The sequence below is a fragment of the Pinus tabuliformis genome, chromosome Q (assembly GCF_031772625.1).
Source record: "Pinus tabuliformis cultivar Carrire ecotype Pingquan chromosome Q, CPIR1, whole genome shotgun sequence".
NCBI lineage: Eukaryota > Viridiplantae > Streptophyta > Pinopsida > Pinales > Pinaceae > Pinus > Pinus tabuliformis.
Window position 1 is genome coordinate 785708652 of NC_142296.1, and position 17225 is coordinate 785725876.

At 38.8% G+C, this 17225-nt stretch overlaps 1 protein-coding gene across 1 annotated transcript in view; it reads left to right on the forward strand.

Annotated features, from left to right (window-relative positions):
• The first annotated feature begins 2198 nt into the window (after nt 1-2198).
• Nucleotides 2199-17225, forward strand: part of LOC149221840 (uncharacterized) — a 29318-nt gene continuing 14291 nt past the window's right edge. Inside the window, exons 1-2 of the mRNA XM_089387493.1 lie at nt 2199-2305; nt 2413-2500. Of these exons, the coding sequence (XP_089243619.1) occupies nt 2199-2305; nt 2413-2500 (195 nt within the window). The remainder of the gene's footprint in view (nt 2306-2412; nt 2501-17225) is intronic.

Sequence of the window (17225 nt, forward strand, 5' to 3'; positions counted from 1 at the left end):
ACTATATGTTCTGTTTAACTTCAACCTTTCACCTAATACTTTTTCATCTGATACACTTTAACCCTACTAACCTGTCAATATCCTTTTACCTTGTTGTTTCACTTTTTATTGTAGATTTATAATTTACCATCCTTTTACTACAGTAAATCATTCAGTTTTTCCCATCTTTCTTCATCTGCTAATTGGATATTGATCATTTTTCTGTATATCTCATCTGCCTCTGTATATTTGGCAAAAGTGGGCTTATTAATAAACAAGTGTTTTACCTCACGCTGGAGGTAAAACAAGTTTTCAAAAGTTTGGTACAAGACTTTTCCTGTTGGCATGCTCTTCATAGATGAAGTGATCACCTGTTCTTTGGCCACTTGATTTTCTTGTTGTAATCTGCTTGTGTCTTTAACTTGTCATTTATAATTGAGGGATTAGGTAATCCCTTTTCCTTCAACAACTCAAACTTAGCCATGAACCTGTCAACGGCTAGCTGCATGTTCTGACACTTATCTTCTAGATTCAACATCAAATTCCTCTTGGTGAGGACTCTTTTGACTTCCAAAATTGTACCTGTCCTATCAGGTATCTCAAGCTCTTGCAGTTCATATTTATTCTTGGAGTTGAGGAAGTGGATGATTCTTGTTGCTTCCTCTGGCATATCTCCAAGTTCTATTTTAACCTTTTCAATGGATTCTGTAGCCTATTTTATTAAATCTATCTGCTCAAATATGACCTGGATGGATGGCCAAATATCATTGACAGAGTAAATGATATTGGCCCACAGTTTCTCTTTAGCCTTTCCTATTGGTTTAGTCAAGGTTAGTTCTTTTTCCTGGTTCTTTATCCTCTCATTCATCCTTGCTGCCTTTTGTTGTTCTTCCTTATGCATGATCTGGGCAAGTTTTTAATCTGTGTCAAGGTTGCGAACTTTCTCTTCCAATTTGTTCATCTCATTGGTATGAATGGACATTTATTCCATTGCTTTGACCAACCTGTTTGCTTCTTCACTTGTGGAGGCGGCTGCTGTTGATGTTGTTGCTGATGTAGTCTGTGCAGATGTAGGAAGTGCAGTGGCCATTGGAGCAGTGGGAGCTAATGCAGCTGCCAATGCAGATGGTACAATTGTGGTCACTGTTGGAATGACAGTTGCAGGAGCATTATCAATGCTATCTTGTTTGAGCTGGATCAAGCTATCCAACTCCTTCTCCATCTTCTTTAACTGGTCATTGAGTTTCAACACCAAGTCCATCATCTCCTCATGATTGGTCTAGCTTTAAAGGAGTTCTTTTGTTTGTGGGTGCTGCAAGTGAGGCAACTTGAGTTGTTTCTTGAGGGATGCTATGTCCTCATTCTTCTTCTTGATCAGTTTCTCTGTGGCCTTCACATCACTTGGGTCATGGCCCAGTTCAATAACCAAGTCCTCCAAGGACTTCATCCTGGTGTCTTTAGCCTGTGAAGAGGCTCTCTCGAGCTTGAATTGAGCTGTCACTTTGTCTAATGAATCCTGTAACTTATAAGCAGCCATGGCTTTTTCTATGAGGGTGGAGTAGATCATTTCTCTAGCCTTCTTGTGAAATTTGATCTAATCAATGGGATGAACATCCCTGGAAAAGACCTCAAAATTACTCTTCTTGTAGTCTGCTGAGGTCTTAAGTTGCTGAACAGTGGGTTGTATGAATGAGAACTGCATTTTTCCTTCTTTGATGTCAAAGGCTGACATCAGTCTAGTCTGGTTTGGTAGTGTGAGCTTGAGGTACTATGCATATGGTTCTACCTTTAGTCTTTCATTCCTCATTTTGATTTCTTTAAATTTGTCTTTGATGTCTTTTTCCTTGTCAGCTGGCCTGACATAGGAAGAAATCTCCATACTCAGTTGTCTATCTACCAACTGTGTGTTGGATGTTGAGAGTTGTTGTGTCTCCTCTGATGCAGCGACTTCTTTGCCTTTCTGTCTGATTGCCTCATTGTCAATGGTTTCTTCTGATGTAATGTTATCTTCTTGCTCAAAGACATGATTCAATTTGGGCCTCTTGCTTGGCTCCATCAGCTCATCAATTGTCTCCATGGCAGAGCTAGATGCCTCATCCCTGTTCCTCTTAGGATTCTTCTCCTCATTTACTGGGGTCTGTATGACTGGAGGAATGTTCATTGGCCCTCCCTGTTCTGGAACCTGGAAATTATGGCCGGGGCGACAAACTGGTCTTTGAATGGCAGTTGCAGAGGTTTTTGTGGTTTCAGGTGTGCTGTGGATGGCTGAAATGGGTGTCCAGAGCTTCTTCGGGCTACAATTGGTAGTCAGAATTGGTCGCAAAAGGTTGGAGGCACAAGAGGGCTTAGAACTCTTTCGCAGAGAAAATGTGTGAAAAGAGTGAAAATGGGGGTCTTTGGGATTTTAACGAGCAATGTTTTGAAAATTGGCAGGGAAAATGTTTTTATGAACAGTGATGGTTTTCGCGCTGGGCGGGGAGGTGGTTTAGGGAGATATCACACCGCTTATGGGGGTCGGGCAGTATTTTCCCGAGAGCACGCGACTTAGCGCGGTGCCGCCACGTAACCCAAGCGGGCCTAAGCAATACCACCCATATCACGTGCTCTCGGGTCGGTAAAGGTTGGGTAGTGAGCGGGTGCGATATGGGCGAGGGCCGTTGGATCTGGGGTGGATGATCCAATGGTCATCGTGTGGCGGAGATGCACAGTGAGAGATGGGGGTGGGATTTAGTGGGGCCCATGGTTAATTATGCTTAAGTGTAATTAATCATTGTATAAATGCGTGGTTAATAAAGTAGTGCTGGTTTTATGGAATATAATGGGTAAAAGTGAATTTTTGAGATTAATAAAGTAATGCAGCGGTGGGGGAAATAATAGTTTTAGTGGGTTTTTTTTGGTTTTTAGGGGAATTAATCAAAGGGAAAATGCTTTTTCCAAGGGGAAAAGGGTTTCACACTAGGGGAAAGGGATTTTTGGGAAAGGGGGTGAATTCAGAAGGTAAATTGGCTAGGGAATGTGTGAAACCAAGGGGTAGGAGTCAAAATGAATGGAAATTGTGTCTTCACAAGCCATGAAGGGGTGAAAGGGAAATTAGTAAGTATATAGTGGGGGTGAAATGCAATGGGGGGCAATTAGGTAAATCAGCTTATGAGCATCCATTTTCATTCTCAATTGCTCCTGCACACTGAAACACATGATTAAACATGATAGATGTGCTTATGTCTCATATAGCTTGTATTTCTGCAACCTTTCTTCTACTTACGTTAACATTATTTCTTCACTTTGTTGGGTGCACTTAAGCTAGCAAACCCTTTCCTTTCCTTTTTCTTTTATGAAACAAACTATTTACTTCTAACCTTATATCTTCCAAGGGCTCAGATTTCACTGATGAGCTCCTTTTATTTCACTACCTATCTACTAATCTGCCAAGATTAAACTATTTGGTCAGATTTTTATTCTCTAACTATAAACATGTAATTCAAAGCATGAAGTAGTCAAGATTAAACAGTTTGACTATCATGGGTCGTGGCATGTATGACAAGCTGCACACAACCATTATTTAAGACAGTAAATTAAAGAGTAGTGGCACTTAGACTTGCACACTTTCATGATCTGTTTTTTTTGTTTGGGGTTCATATTTTTTCATTTTTTGATCTTTTCTTAGTTTTCTTGTCCTTTGATATTTCTTTTAGGACATACCCTCTTTACATTTTTTAATTTTAATATGGAAACATTTGCAGAAAGAAAATGTATGTACAATATTACAAGACTTAACCTCAGCTAATTCAAAAATTATGAATCCTATCACTATAGGACTCTAATAGGGCCATCCCCTAGTTTGAGATTTATGGAGTTATCTCACACATTTTGGCACAAAGAGGACTCAACATTGCCTTCTAGTGTCCCTACATTAGCATGACGTCATCATTTCGGCTTACATTTGGAGGTTAATTCATATTTTTGTATAGCTACTTGGTTGGCTTGTCATCAAGGGTTGTATCTTTCCCATTTTCATAATGTTGGGGGGCTTGTAGGGATAATTTGATTTAGTAGAACACATAAATAGAAGAGTATTTCATTTGGATCGGATCATCTTCATCACTTGGGAAATTTGGCCTCTTAGGTAAATTCGCACTTGTTATTGTATTGGCTATTGGAGTATCTTGGATGAATTTCGATATTTGGAGCTGATTTTTCATCTTCTTTTGGATCTATCTGTTGGATTATGGATGGATATATTGCATGTCATCTTGTCAGTGCTTTTTGTTGAAATTTTTCTTTTGAAATATGTCTAATGTACGAAATTGTTGTAACTTTATTAACATTGTGCCCTAATTTTGTGAAGATAAATTTTTAATGCTATTTGGTTGGCAATTGCATAGATTACTCATGTCATGACATGTGCTGAATGTTCCTAGTGGTGAATTATTGTTTTTCTCCATAAAACTCCATAGTTCTTAAGTGGGTAATTGTTGAGGGTTGGTACCTAGGGCATCCATTTTTGACCTCCTTAAAGACAATTTTGGCCAGTCTAAAGCATCTAGGACTCCATATGCCCAAAGGAAAATGCACTAGTCCAAGCCTTTGATGATAAAATTCAAACTTCATAAATTTCCTTTCCTAAATTTCGATCCCCTAAAGTAGTACAACTAGGCTAGGTCATAAATAAAATTGCATTAGAGAGTGATTTGGTGGATTCCAAGTTCCTGGACACTGAGACTAAGTTCTTATCTCATTGACCTCAAAGTTTGATGGGAATCCAGTTGTTCTTCATCCATAAAATCTCTTGCCCTATGTGTGCCCTAAGAGGGGAAGCCCTAGCTTGTATTGCCTCAACTCGGGGACTTCTTTAAGGGTTGTATGAGCATAGTACTTGGTGAAGTAAATCGCAAGAGGTCCTTTCTCCTCCTTGTCTTGATCTTGGGAGTGCCTCCATCCATGATTACCTATAAAAACTTGGATCTTGCACAAATATTTTCTAGGTCTCTTAGATGGAGCAAAACACCTTTAGAAGTGTCATTTCATCACCTTAAGCTTCCCTTGTAAGGTCTTGACTCATCACCTAGCACCACAAACCCTATAACATCTATTGAAGGTGATTATTATCCTATTGGGACTTCTCCCATTGGTGAAAGTCCATAAAGAGTAGGGGACATTGGCTGTGGTGACAATGGGCCATTGTTCCATTGTTAGCACTTAGTCTAGCTCTTCCTCTTGCAGGGTTTCCCTCTTTAGGACCTGCTAGATTTTGTCGTAACATTTACTATAACGTTCACTATTCTCTTTGATAATCCATCCACTATAACATTTACTTTTCACAATAGATGTGGTAACATGAAAATATCTCCAATATCTGTAGTAGCTCCTTAACCCTCCTTATGAGATTATCCAAATCTAAATTTAAATGCTTGATGTGATTCATACTCTAGTTGAGCACTAACTAATAATTTCCGAAGATTTGTATATCTAAAATAATGCCTGCCATTGAAATCTCCACCATCAATAAGACAACCATCACCTTTACCAAGCCATAATCCGAAAGAAAAAGATGTGTTGTTTTGAAATATATATGATTCCACGAATGCCACATTTCCTTGGATTTCCTTTTGAAGCATGGTTGAAAACCCTTAAGGCTTGTACTTATCAATCTAAACCTATTTGATACATTTTTAATCTCCTTTCAAAGCCATTTAAGGATATTTAATTTTGAAGATGACTTGCGGTGGGGAGATAATTACATCCTTGATATTTTGATTTCTCCAAATGGCCTAGATAACTAGTAAAGAAAATGCTTAGAATTCTTCTGGACTTTTGCTTTCCCACTAGGTTTTAAAATTATCTTCTAACAATTCACCTCTATAAGAGCCTACCTTCTAGTGATTGCAATCTGGGATACCTCAAGTGAGAAATGATAACCAACCAACATATGTAACATGGACTCTGAAGATTCTTCGTGCATTGGGTTCCATCAAGGACCCTCAAAGTATAGTTTTTGAAGAATTTTGTTCGATAATGCCATCCAAAGGAACGATGTGCACTTTAGAGGAGCCCATATCTTCCAAGGCTTCTTCCACCACGATAAAGGGTTCAAGTTTAGAGATGAAGAGAACATTACCCGGTAACTTAGATTGTCCATGGAGTAACTGCCCACAATGTTCCTTGCCTACACTAGCTTGTCTTCCTCCTCCCTCCAGTGTTTCTCACTAGTGATTAACTTTTGAACAAAGGTGTCCTACTCCGCTACTTTTAAGTCTTGTAGAGCCAAAACTTCAACTAGCAACCACCTTGTAAAGGAATGCCTACCCCATCCTTAACAATAGCCAAAGTTGATCTATTGATGGATTTAAGGGAAACCCAAAGCTCCCAATATAATAAAATATCACCCCCCTTTGAGATGTAGACCAACCTTATGCACCTCCCATCACCAACCTTATATGCTAGACCCTTCCCCAACAATGGGAAGATTGGACCAATGCTTTCCAAACAATAGATGCATTAAGATGACTCTTGCTTGGGAATTTGATCCAATCTAGTATTGACAAGGAATAATTATATTTTTGAACAAGGACATCTCTCTATATTCCATAGCTTGCAATTACGTTCCATAAAATTTTGGTTAATAGTGCCTTGGAAAACTGGAGATATTATTGAGGTTGTTACCATTCAAACTCACTTAGGAGAAAATTCATAAAAACCACTATAAAATCCACTCTTTGTCACCTCAATGCCTTGCCTATGTTTTAGATTAAGAGGTTCCTATCCCTTGGGGTGTCCCTAAAGGTCAATCTAGCCAATACATTATAATGAGAGAGTGAAATGTTACCTTAGATTGACGGGTTAACCAAACAAGTCGATTTGCAAGTGAATTTGATTAAGTGTTGTGAAGTATGAAAATTCATTTTAATTTAATCAAAGTGAACACCCAATGTATGGCTTGTTTAGAAAAATATTCCAAATGAATGTTAAATCCATAACATTGCTTCAAGAATGAATGAGAAACGTAGACTTAAACTATGTAACTATATAACCATAAAAAGTAATGTTGTAAAAGAATATCCCAAAGTTGTAAATAATTTCTAGAATGCATAATTAAACTTGTAAATTATATATAAATGTTAAACAATGCTCAAAGATAGTATGAGGATCAATGAATCATGAACGTCTTAGGTGTTGTAAGTTCGGATTTTGTTTCTTAGAGAAAATAACTAATAGTATTATTAGGAGTGTAAGCCATGAAAGAGTAGCTCAAAATGATTCTAACATGTAGTACAGGAATCAATTCCTGAGTTATGTAATGTTGGTGTATTTCTTAGGGTTTTGATTACTTGAATGAAATTATTTCAAATTAACATCAACGTAAAACTATTTGTTACAATATTACATCATTCACGTGGTTAAAATGTGGAGTATTAATTTGCCTTAATGAAAGTGTTTATGAGTTACTCGATGAACATCATTCAAATCACCATGGTATCCATTTCCAGCGAGTAAAATATGATGTGTGTTATGCGAGACCTAAAATTAAAATAGTAATTTTCAACTCGCTCTTAAAAACTCAATTTAGCACAACAATGAAAATCAATTTCCAGATCTGATTGTGAACCCTTAAATGGTAGAAATAGATCAACTAGTGAGGTCTGCAGAGAAAAACCATAAGTTATTGAATCATTTCGGCTATTGATGCACTGATTTAACTCTTTAGGTGTGTTTAGCCAGAGATCTATCTTACATTTGAGTTATATTGCATTAGATCTACTTAATTCCATGGACTAGTGATAAACTCTAACAAATGAGAAATCATAAAAGAGACCAAACCCTAAAAATGTTTTGACACTTTTTGCAATTATTTAGTTGTTTACAAAGTCAAATTACTAGATCCAATCATATTATGCAAAATAAACCTAAAATATCTTGTTAAATTCCTCCTTAATGATGTTATTTCTCTTAAAACAAGAGAAATATAGCAAATTAGCTTAGAAATGAAACAAAAAAATAACAAAATTTTCATTCAAATCAAGTTCAACTGACTAGATATGGGAATTAATAATCTAGCGAAATTAAAAGAAAGTGCAACGTATATTTAAAGAAATCAATCTTTGAAACTATAGATTGCTTTAGAAAAATAAAAAATAAAAATGAATAATAAAAATTTGAAGAGTGATTGGGACATTGTATTTGTTAGTTAACATGAAAAAAAATCGTCGTCAATAGAGGGATCGTATACTAGACGCTTGACAGGGTGTTTAACGTAGGCTTGCAGACTCCTCGATATCCCAATATACTGGCTCCTAGTCATGTCTCCTAGTCACAAAGGTGCTAAGGTGTAGCTCTTCAGGGTTAAGTATTGACCAACCACCATATTAATGTTTTATCAAAATATGTTAATTCATGGATTTGCCAACATTCTGTTATATAGAAGCCCTTGGTCATAGCTGATGAGGCTCATCAATAGGTAAACTATATGGGTCACAATGCCACTCTCTAGCTTATTGAAATTGACTTTTCTCACATTTATTTACATATTTTGTTATAAATTTGCTTAGTGAGAAGGGTAAAGGTGAGTTGTTGTGTCATGTGGCCTAATATGTATTAAATGCCGGAATTGGAGCAGTTTGGGGTTAATTTAAGTGCAGGAACTCGAGGTGGACAAGCAAGAGAGATTTTAGGAGATTGATCTCTGTCCTTTACTCCTCAAATCATTCAAATATTCCTCCACCATATCTCATCATCTCAGAGTTACTAGTAGCCAAACAAGCCGAGTTCATTGGCAACCAAGCCAATGATAGTCAAAGACAAGTTGTTCTTGAGTTAGGGAGTCAAGTCTCCATATTTTTTAGGAAGTTGTTGGTAGCTTCAGTTTGTATAAATAAGAGAGCCAAGGGACTCATTAGGATTCAAATTTTTTATGTTGCCTAGAGGCAATTTGAGCTGAAACATTGTGATTGTTATTTTCTATGTTGTATTTGAGATTTTGATGAAAATGAGAAATTTGACATTGATCCAGCATTGAGTTGACGAGTTGCCTCAGAGGGCTGAAGATCTTGGGTTAGGGTTCAACCCTAGCAGCACAAGTTCCTCTTTTTGTATCTGTATTCTTAGATTAAGATGATCGTTAGCTGCTAAAATTATTTATGTTTTTTTTACCTTAACAAGTATTTGAATGGTTGCTTAATTTTGTTTCCATTAGTTTGAAGAAGTAGATCAATGGTGTAGTAGTGAAGGAAAGTACTTCATAAAATCTTGTGACAACGGCATCTTCCTCATCTCCCTTGTGGGATCATGATTAGAGGGCCCCACTATAACAACCCCAAAAACAAAGTTTGTCTTTTGGTTATTACATAGATTAGGTTCCATGCTTAAATAGATCACTGTTTATGATTTCTTGGAAGCACCTATAATTGTTATTTTGTTTCTTAAGTTTTATATAGCTTATAAGGCATTCCATTCCATAGATCTAGCCATCAACAATAGATAGATCAACTTTCTCAAAATTCAACTCATCCTTTCCATGTTGGTATATAGTGATGCAGAGATGAAGATGAAAATAGGTTTTTTTGCAGGGATTGTTGATCTGTAGGGAGAAACTCATCTAACCAGCTTCACCTAAGTCTTCTCCACCTTCTGCCAAGGCATACCAGCCCATAGTTTGAATCTCTGTTTTGTAGCCACTTTGAACAACCACCTTAGGCAAATCCAACCTCCTTAGAGTGTTGGGCTTACCCTTGGGTAATGTGCACCTTCCTTACACCTTATCTCACAGTCACACATCTCTCCAGGAATCCACTGTTCTTTCCCTCCTAAAGCTTTCAGATAACTTCCTAAAGAAAACCAGGATATCCTGTAGCAAACTAGGACATCCTGTAGCAGTTCCTGTAGTAGCTACAACTCCTGTAGTAGTCTGTTTGACCCTGTTTTGATAAAAAATGATGGTATGAGTAGAGGTTATGCCCTCATCTTGGATTCCATTCCTATAAGTTCCACTTGAGACCAACTCTCCCACGCCTTTTCCCCCCTGCAAGATCAGATATCATAACATAACATTTACATTTCTGAATGTAGAAATTAAAACTATTTTTCTGCAAATGCAACATGAGATAGTTAGTGCATGCATATATGAATCATAAGATGATAGAACAACTTCCCATGTCCAATTAGTCCAAATATCTAGATGATAAAATGCAACATTAGCGTAATTCCTTTCTGCAAGTAATTTGTGTCATTCTTTAGCTAGATGATTCATGGCATTTTCCATTCAGTAACTTTCATTTCCTAAATAGACAAGCATTTACTTTACTGTATGAAAACCAACTTTACATTCACTATCAGTAGTTAGACTCCTTCTAGTCAATAGAAGAATGGTTTGAAACCCTAGTGGTCTATCGCCCTAGTTGAGAAGTGACATGAGTAGAATTTTGCATCTATTGTGCATATAACACTGTCACCTCCAAGTTTGTATGAAACCCCGAGTTGATAAAGTAAAGTTGGTAGCCCTATGATTTGCAACATCTTTGTTGCAATACTAAGGCTCATCACTTTTTGGAGCCGTTACCGGGGAGGTGTCTAGGTAGATGTAATTTCCGCTTTTCTTTCTATTTTGCATTCAGTCGATAGTTTCAATTTATGCTTTCTTTCTATTTTGCATTCAGTAAATAGTTGCAATTTGTGCTTTCTTTCTGTTTTGTAAGTGATTCTGAAAAAGACCTAAAAGAAGAAGAAGAGAATTTCTTTCATGCCTCGTAGGAGTAGAGACAATTTAGGGAATTTTTTGCCAAATACCCCCACACCATCAGACAATCAACCTTCCCTCTTCTTCGGTGGCTGTCAGCTTCCCTCTCTGACTGCAGGGGAGCTAGAGGACCCATTAGGTGAACAACCAAAGATCTTTGAAGAGCCTATTGGGGAAGAAGAAGAAGAAACCCTTCCACACACTTACAACATGGATGAAAACAAAAATGAAGGTGCTTTTCCCATTAGAGAGACTAATAGAGATGCTAGTATGAAAAACATAAGCCGCTCTTCCCTTCCTCACTTCCATGGATTAACCTCAGAAGACCCTGATACCTTCTTGTTTGAGTTTGTTGTCATCTGCAGAACTTATGATTATACCTCTGATGACTAGAAGTTGAAGTTGTTCCCATCCACCCTTAAGGATGCAACCTTGCACTAGTTCATGGGTTTACTTGGGGACATCATCACTACCTGGGCTCAAATGCAATAATCCTTCAATGACAAGTATAAGGACTACTGTAGGTCCAAGGACACCAAAGAAGAAATCTTCAGAATGACCTTGGGACATGATGAATCCTTGGAAGATTATGAGGAAAGGTTCCAAATCAGCTACAAAAGGGCCAGATGCACCCTTGATCCTGAATCACTCAAGTTAGTCCTCCTTAGAGGGACCAGGGAACATATCCTAGAAGCCCTAAACATGTTGTTTGGAGGGGACATTTATCAGCTATCTTATGATGATATCAAGGGAATTTTCAAAAATCAATCTAGGGCTACCAGAAAGAAGGGTAGGGCTAGTCAAAATATGGCCAGTTTATCCTCCTCCAACACATCTATCAAGAGTGAAATTGGAAACATGTTGGAGGAATTTAAGAGTGAAATGCTGCATACCCTTGCTCTGCAAATGGACACCATGCAGATCAAGAGGAAGTAGGAGGAATAAGAGAGAGACTTAGCTGTATTTTTCCCTAGATGCACCAAAAGGCACCCTAGAAATGAATGTCCATTGAATGTTATAGAGGTTTGCTCAGTCTGTGAGGAAAACCACTCCACAGATAAGTGCCCTTCTCTGCCTGGATTGAAAGATGTATATCAAGGAACTAAAGGTGTGGCTAAAAAACTTTGTTATATCAACCAAAGGAGGCCTCAAGGACCTCGACCATACCAGCAAGGCATGCTAAGGGTGTCCTATTCATATTACAATCCCAATCAGAATGCATCCATTCCCCCTTGGTGTCCTCCTGCTCATCCTTCATGGTCCACACCTTTTCCCTGGTCTTATGCACCTCAATACCATTCCTAACCTGCTAATCAATCATTTCAGCCATATGATCCCCCACAATCTCAGTGGAATACCCCATCATAGGGGTGGAGGCCCCCATTCAACCAATCTCTAGCCTTATTGCCTCCACCTCTATCTCAACCACAACTCCTTCATCCTTCTCCACCTACGCAACCACAGATTCTTGCTCAACCAAATTCGAACTCAAACAACAAGCAGGCACAATAGGTCTATAATGGAGAGACATCCTACCTTGCCTTTGCTGTGGAAATTCAAGAAATCAACCTTAGGTCTGGAAGAGTGCTTCCAGGTAACCAACCTCCATCTCCACCTGAGGAACTTGAAGAGGAAAAGAAATAGAGTGTTCATAAAGCCAATTAACTTCCTTTTCCTAAAATATTGATCCATTCTAGTCAACACACCCCAAAAGAGACTGAACTTTTGGAAGAATTGAAAAAATTGTGTGTTAAAATATCACTCCTCCAAGCCATCAAGGATGTCCCCATCTACAATAATATAATCAAGGAGAAATGCTTAAAACATGTTGGGAGGAGAAAGAAAGACACCCCTACTGTTAATTTCATTAGACAGTTGTTTGACTTAATGTAGGGGAGAGTGATTTTCCCAAAGTATCTAGACCCTGGGAGTCCTGTGGTAGATGTGAAAATGGATGGCATCACTGTCCTCGACACCTTGATTGATATCGAGGCTACCATCAATGTGATGACTAAGGAGACCATGCTAAAACTGAATCTCCAAGGATCATTGAGGAAGATCAAAATAGTATTGCAGCTTATAGACAGATCCACAGTAGCTCCTGAGGGATTTGTTGAGGATGTGATGGTCTCTATTGAGTCCTGGAAGTACCCCGCTGACTTCTTAGTTCTCCATCCCAAGAAAAGATTCAATGGTTATCCTCTCATCCTTGGAAGGCCATGGATAGCCATTGTTGATGCTTACATAAGTTGTAGGGTTAGGAACATGACCATTAAGAATGGGCATTTGTCCAAACAGTTGGTCTTGTATCCTCCTGCTCAACCATCCTTAGAGCATGACTTACCCTTATGGTTGGAAGAGGAAGAGGAAGATGAAGTGTACCATACCACATCCTACCCAATCTGTACCCTAGATACTATTATAGGAAGTGGGAAACTTGATGAAGATGACATAATTGATCAAATCCTCCATAACCAACCCCCCAACACCATGCCTCTTGATGAGATGGTGAAGAAATATGAAGATAACCCTTGGACTAATTTGTGCCTAGTTGACTCAAGTCCTGCTCATATCAAAATGGTAGAATTTGGTCCATATAAAACATTGAAAATCAACCCCTTGCTCTCAGCCCATCAGGAAGAGAAGTTGTGCAACATGCTGAGAGAGCACTAGGATGATTTTGCCTAGAGCTTTAAGCAAATGAAGGGAGTGCACCCTTTGGTGAGTACTCACCACATCTACATCAAGGAAGGCTACAAACCAATGCACCAACCTCAGAGGAGAATGAACCCAACCCTCAAAGACATAGTCAAAGAAGAACTACAGAAGTTGTTGGATGTAGGGTTCATTTACCCCATCTCAGATAGTGAGTGGGTGTCTCCTCTAGTTCTGGTCCTAAAGAAGAATGGGAAATGGAGTATTTGTGTGGATTACAAAGAGTTAAACAAAACCACTAAAAAATACCATTTCCCTCTACCTTTCATTGATCAAGTCTTGGATGGTCTTGCAAGGAAAAAGTTTGTCTCTTTCCTGGATGGATTCAGTGGTTACAATCAAATCCAGATCAACTCAGAGGACCAAGATAAAACCACATTCACTTGTCCTTAGAGTACCTTTTCTTATAGGGTCCTTCCTTTCAGATTATGTAATGCCCCTGCCACTTTTCAAAGGGTAGTTCTGAGCATCTTTGCTGAGCTAGTCAATGACTCTGTAGAAATCTATATGGATGATTTCACTCCCTATGGGTGTGATTTCCTGGAGGCTCTCTCTAACTTGGGGAAAGTATTAAATAAGTGAATTGAAATGAACCTATCCCTTAGTCTTGAGAAGTGTGAGTTCTTAATGAATGTAAGGACTGTTCTAGGTCACTCAATATCCCAAGAAGGACTACAAGTGGACCCAAATAAAATTGCTATCATAAAAAGGGTCCCTACTCCTCAAATGCAAAGGGATGTTATGAGTTTCTTGGGATTAGCATGATACTATAGGAGGTTTATCAAATACTACAACAAAGTAGCCTCACCATTGTTTGGACTACTGGCCAAGGATTTTGACTTTTGCTGGTCAGAAAGTTGCCAGGAGGCCCTAGAAATCTTGAAGGACAAGTTGACTAATGCACCCATACTTCGAGGCCCAAATTGGGTTCTTCCTTTCCATGTCCATGCTGATGCCTATGAAAAAGCTATAGGAGAAAATCTAGGCCAGATAGATGACAAGTTTCCTTATGCCATTTACTTCATTAGCAAAAATATGTCCAAGACTTAATTAAACTACATTGTAACTAAAAAGGAGTTCCTAGCTGTTGTCCATTCCTTGAACAAATTTAGACACTAAATCATTGGTTATCAGAACTTTGTGCATATTTACCATGTTGCTATCAAATTTTTGATGAACAAGCCTGATGTGAATGCCATAATTATTAGATGGTTGCTTTTATTACAACAGTTTGATTTAACTATCATTGATAAGCCAGGTAGGGAAAATGTAGCAACTTTTTTGTCTAGACTTGCTTTGCTTGCAGGTGAGGAGGGGATGGTTGATGATCAGCTGCCAGATGAGAATTTATTTTTTATTTTAGTTCTCTATCCATGGTTTGCTGACATAGCCAACTGTGTAGTTGCTTCATAGTTTCCTCCAAATCTGTCATCCAAGGAAAAGAGCAGAATTGTAAGGAAGAGTGCCCCATTCACTTGGATTTGGGGCAATCTCTTCAAGGTAGGCCCATATCAAATTTTGAGGAGACATGTCAGGGAGGAGGAAGTCTTTGACATCCTTCTGTCCCACCATGATGGGCATTGTGGAGGCCACTTTGCAGCTAAGAGGATAACCTTCAAGGTACTGCAAGCTGGCTACTATTGGGTCACACTCCACCAAGATTCAAGAATATACACCAATCGATGTGATCAGTGCCAAAGAATGGGGAAACCTACTACCAAGGATGGAATTCCCTTGTAGCCTTAGGTGGCCCTAGAGCCATTTAACAAGTGGGGCATGTATGTCATTGGGCCCATTGATCCACCATCAGGGTAGAAAAAGTACATAATTGTATGCACTGATTATTTGACAAAGTGGGCTGAGACCAAGGCTGTCAAGGTAGCAACAAAAGAGAAAGTGGTTGAGTTCTTAAGGGAGAATGTATTCTACAAGTTTGGGTACCCTAGAGAATTGGTCACCGATTAGGGAGCTCAATTCACATCACACCTAATTGAGAATTTGTTGAGGCAGCATAAGATCAAACATAGGAAGTCAATTTCCTATCATCGTCGGGCCAATGGACAAGTAGAGGTAACTAATAGATTATTGGAAGGCATCCTCACCAAGGTTGTGAGAAGCAATAGAAAATAATGGGTTGACAGACTTGTGGAGGCCACTTGGGCCTATAATGCAACCTAGAAGTCAACCATTGGCTTCACCTATTATGAATTGGTCTATGGAAAGAAGGCTCTGCTCTCCATTGAGTTTGAATACAATACTTTGAGAATGGCAGCATAGTTGGATTTGGATGTTACAAAGGCACAACAGGAGAGGTTGCTCCAACTCAATGGTTTGGATGAATTCAGGATGCAGGCCCTCCTACACACTGAAGTTATTCAAGTACAGAGGAAGGTTTGGCATGACAAGAACATCAAGGACAAGGTTTTTCAAGAAGGGGATTGGGCTCTGCTATATGACTCCAGGTTCAAGGACTTCAAAGGAAAATTGATGACCAGGTGGCTGGGCCCATATCTGATAGAGAAGTGCCATGACAATGGGGCTGTTCAAATCAGGACCATTGATGAGGAAGGTATCCCCTTGCTTGTCAATGGATATAGATTGAAAGCCTATAAAAGACCTTTGTCAAGGGAAGAGTTCATCAGTACCATCAATAAGGAAGTAAATGTGATTGGAAGTGTCTTAGATTCAAGATCAACCAATTCTTAAAGTAAATGAGGCATTTGAGGCCAACTCTTGAGTTGAAAACCTCCTTGAGGCAGCTCAGGAGTGAAAAAAAAGACAATAAAAAGATCCCTGGATGAAAATCTCCTTTGAGGCACCTAGGGTAGGTAGACAAGATGAAAAAATCCTTTGGGGAACCGTGTGAGAATTTCAAAAAAAAAAAGAAAAAAGAGAAGAAAAAAACCAAAAATGCCATGGGAGGGACCTCAAACCTGCCCACTAATAAATTTTGTGATTTTGCAGGTTTTTGAAGGCAATAAAGGACTCAGAGTTACAAGGATAACAAGCCAAGTATCACCTCACTTCTTCCTCCATCCACTTCATCTCATTCATGCCTACCATGTCCCCATCACTCATTTCCACTTTCAGGCATCAAAAATCAAATTTTGAGCATTTTCTAGCTTGCTACAGGATGTCCTGTAGCTGCTACAGGAAGATCCTGTAGCACTACAGGATGTCCTGAAATGCTATAGGAAAGGGATCCCGATAGGAAAAAAACTATGCAGGCCTATTCTAGGTTAATTTGGGACCCTACACCTCACCATCTCTCACCCAACATCAATTCATATCCATACCTACCTCCATGTCCATAAAAAAAACACAGGAAGATGTGAAAAAACAAAAGAAAAGGTGGTCCAGAGGACATGTCCTCACTGGCCTCAACCATCCACCATTCCATCTGAGCCTTCATCACCATCATCAACCCCTACACCACTACCCAACCTCCCTCTAGGAAAAAATCAATAAAAAATGAAGAAAAGGCAGCTACAAGGTTTCCTGTAGTAGTTACAGGGTTTCCTATAACAACTACATGATCTCCTATAGTAGCCTGTGTCATCACTACAACCAGCCTAGCTTGCATTCTACTTCATAACCAAAGCCAAAAGGAGCTCTGACATCTCTGAAGACCTTATTTCTCCTCACCAGAGCTCCACAATAGCAACAAAAACAAGGATATACCAAGCACTTGCACACATGAAAGACAACTACGTAAACAGGAGGAAATAAAAAAATGACCAAAGAGGAACACTTACCTGAGAAAGCATCACAACAAGACATCCTCTAGAATGCATCAATCAACAAA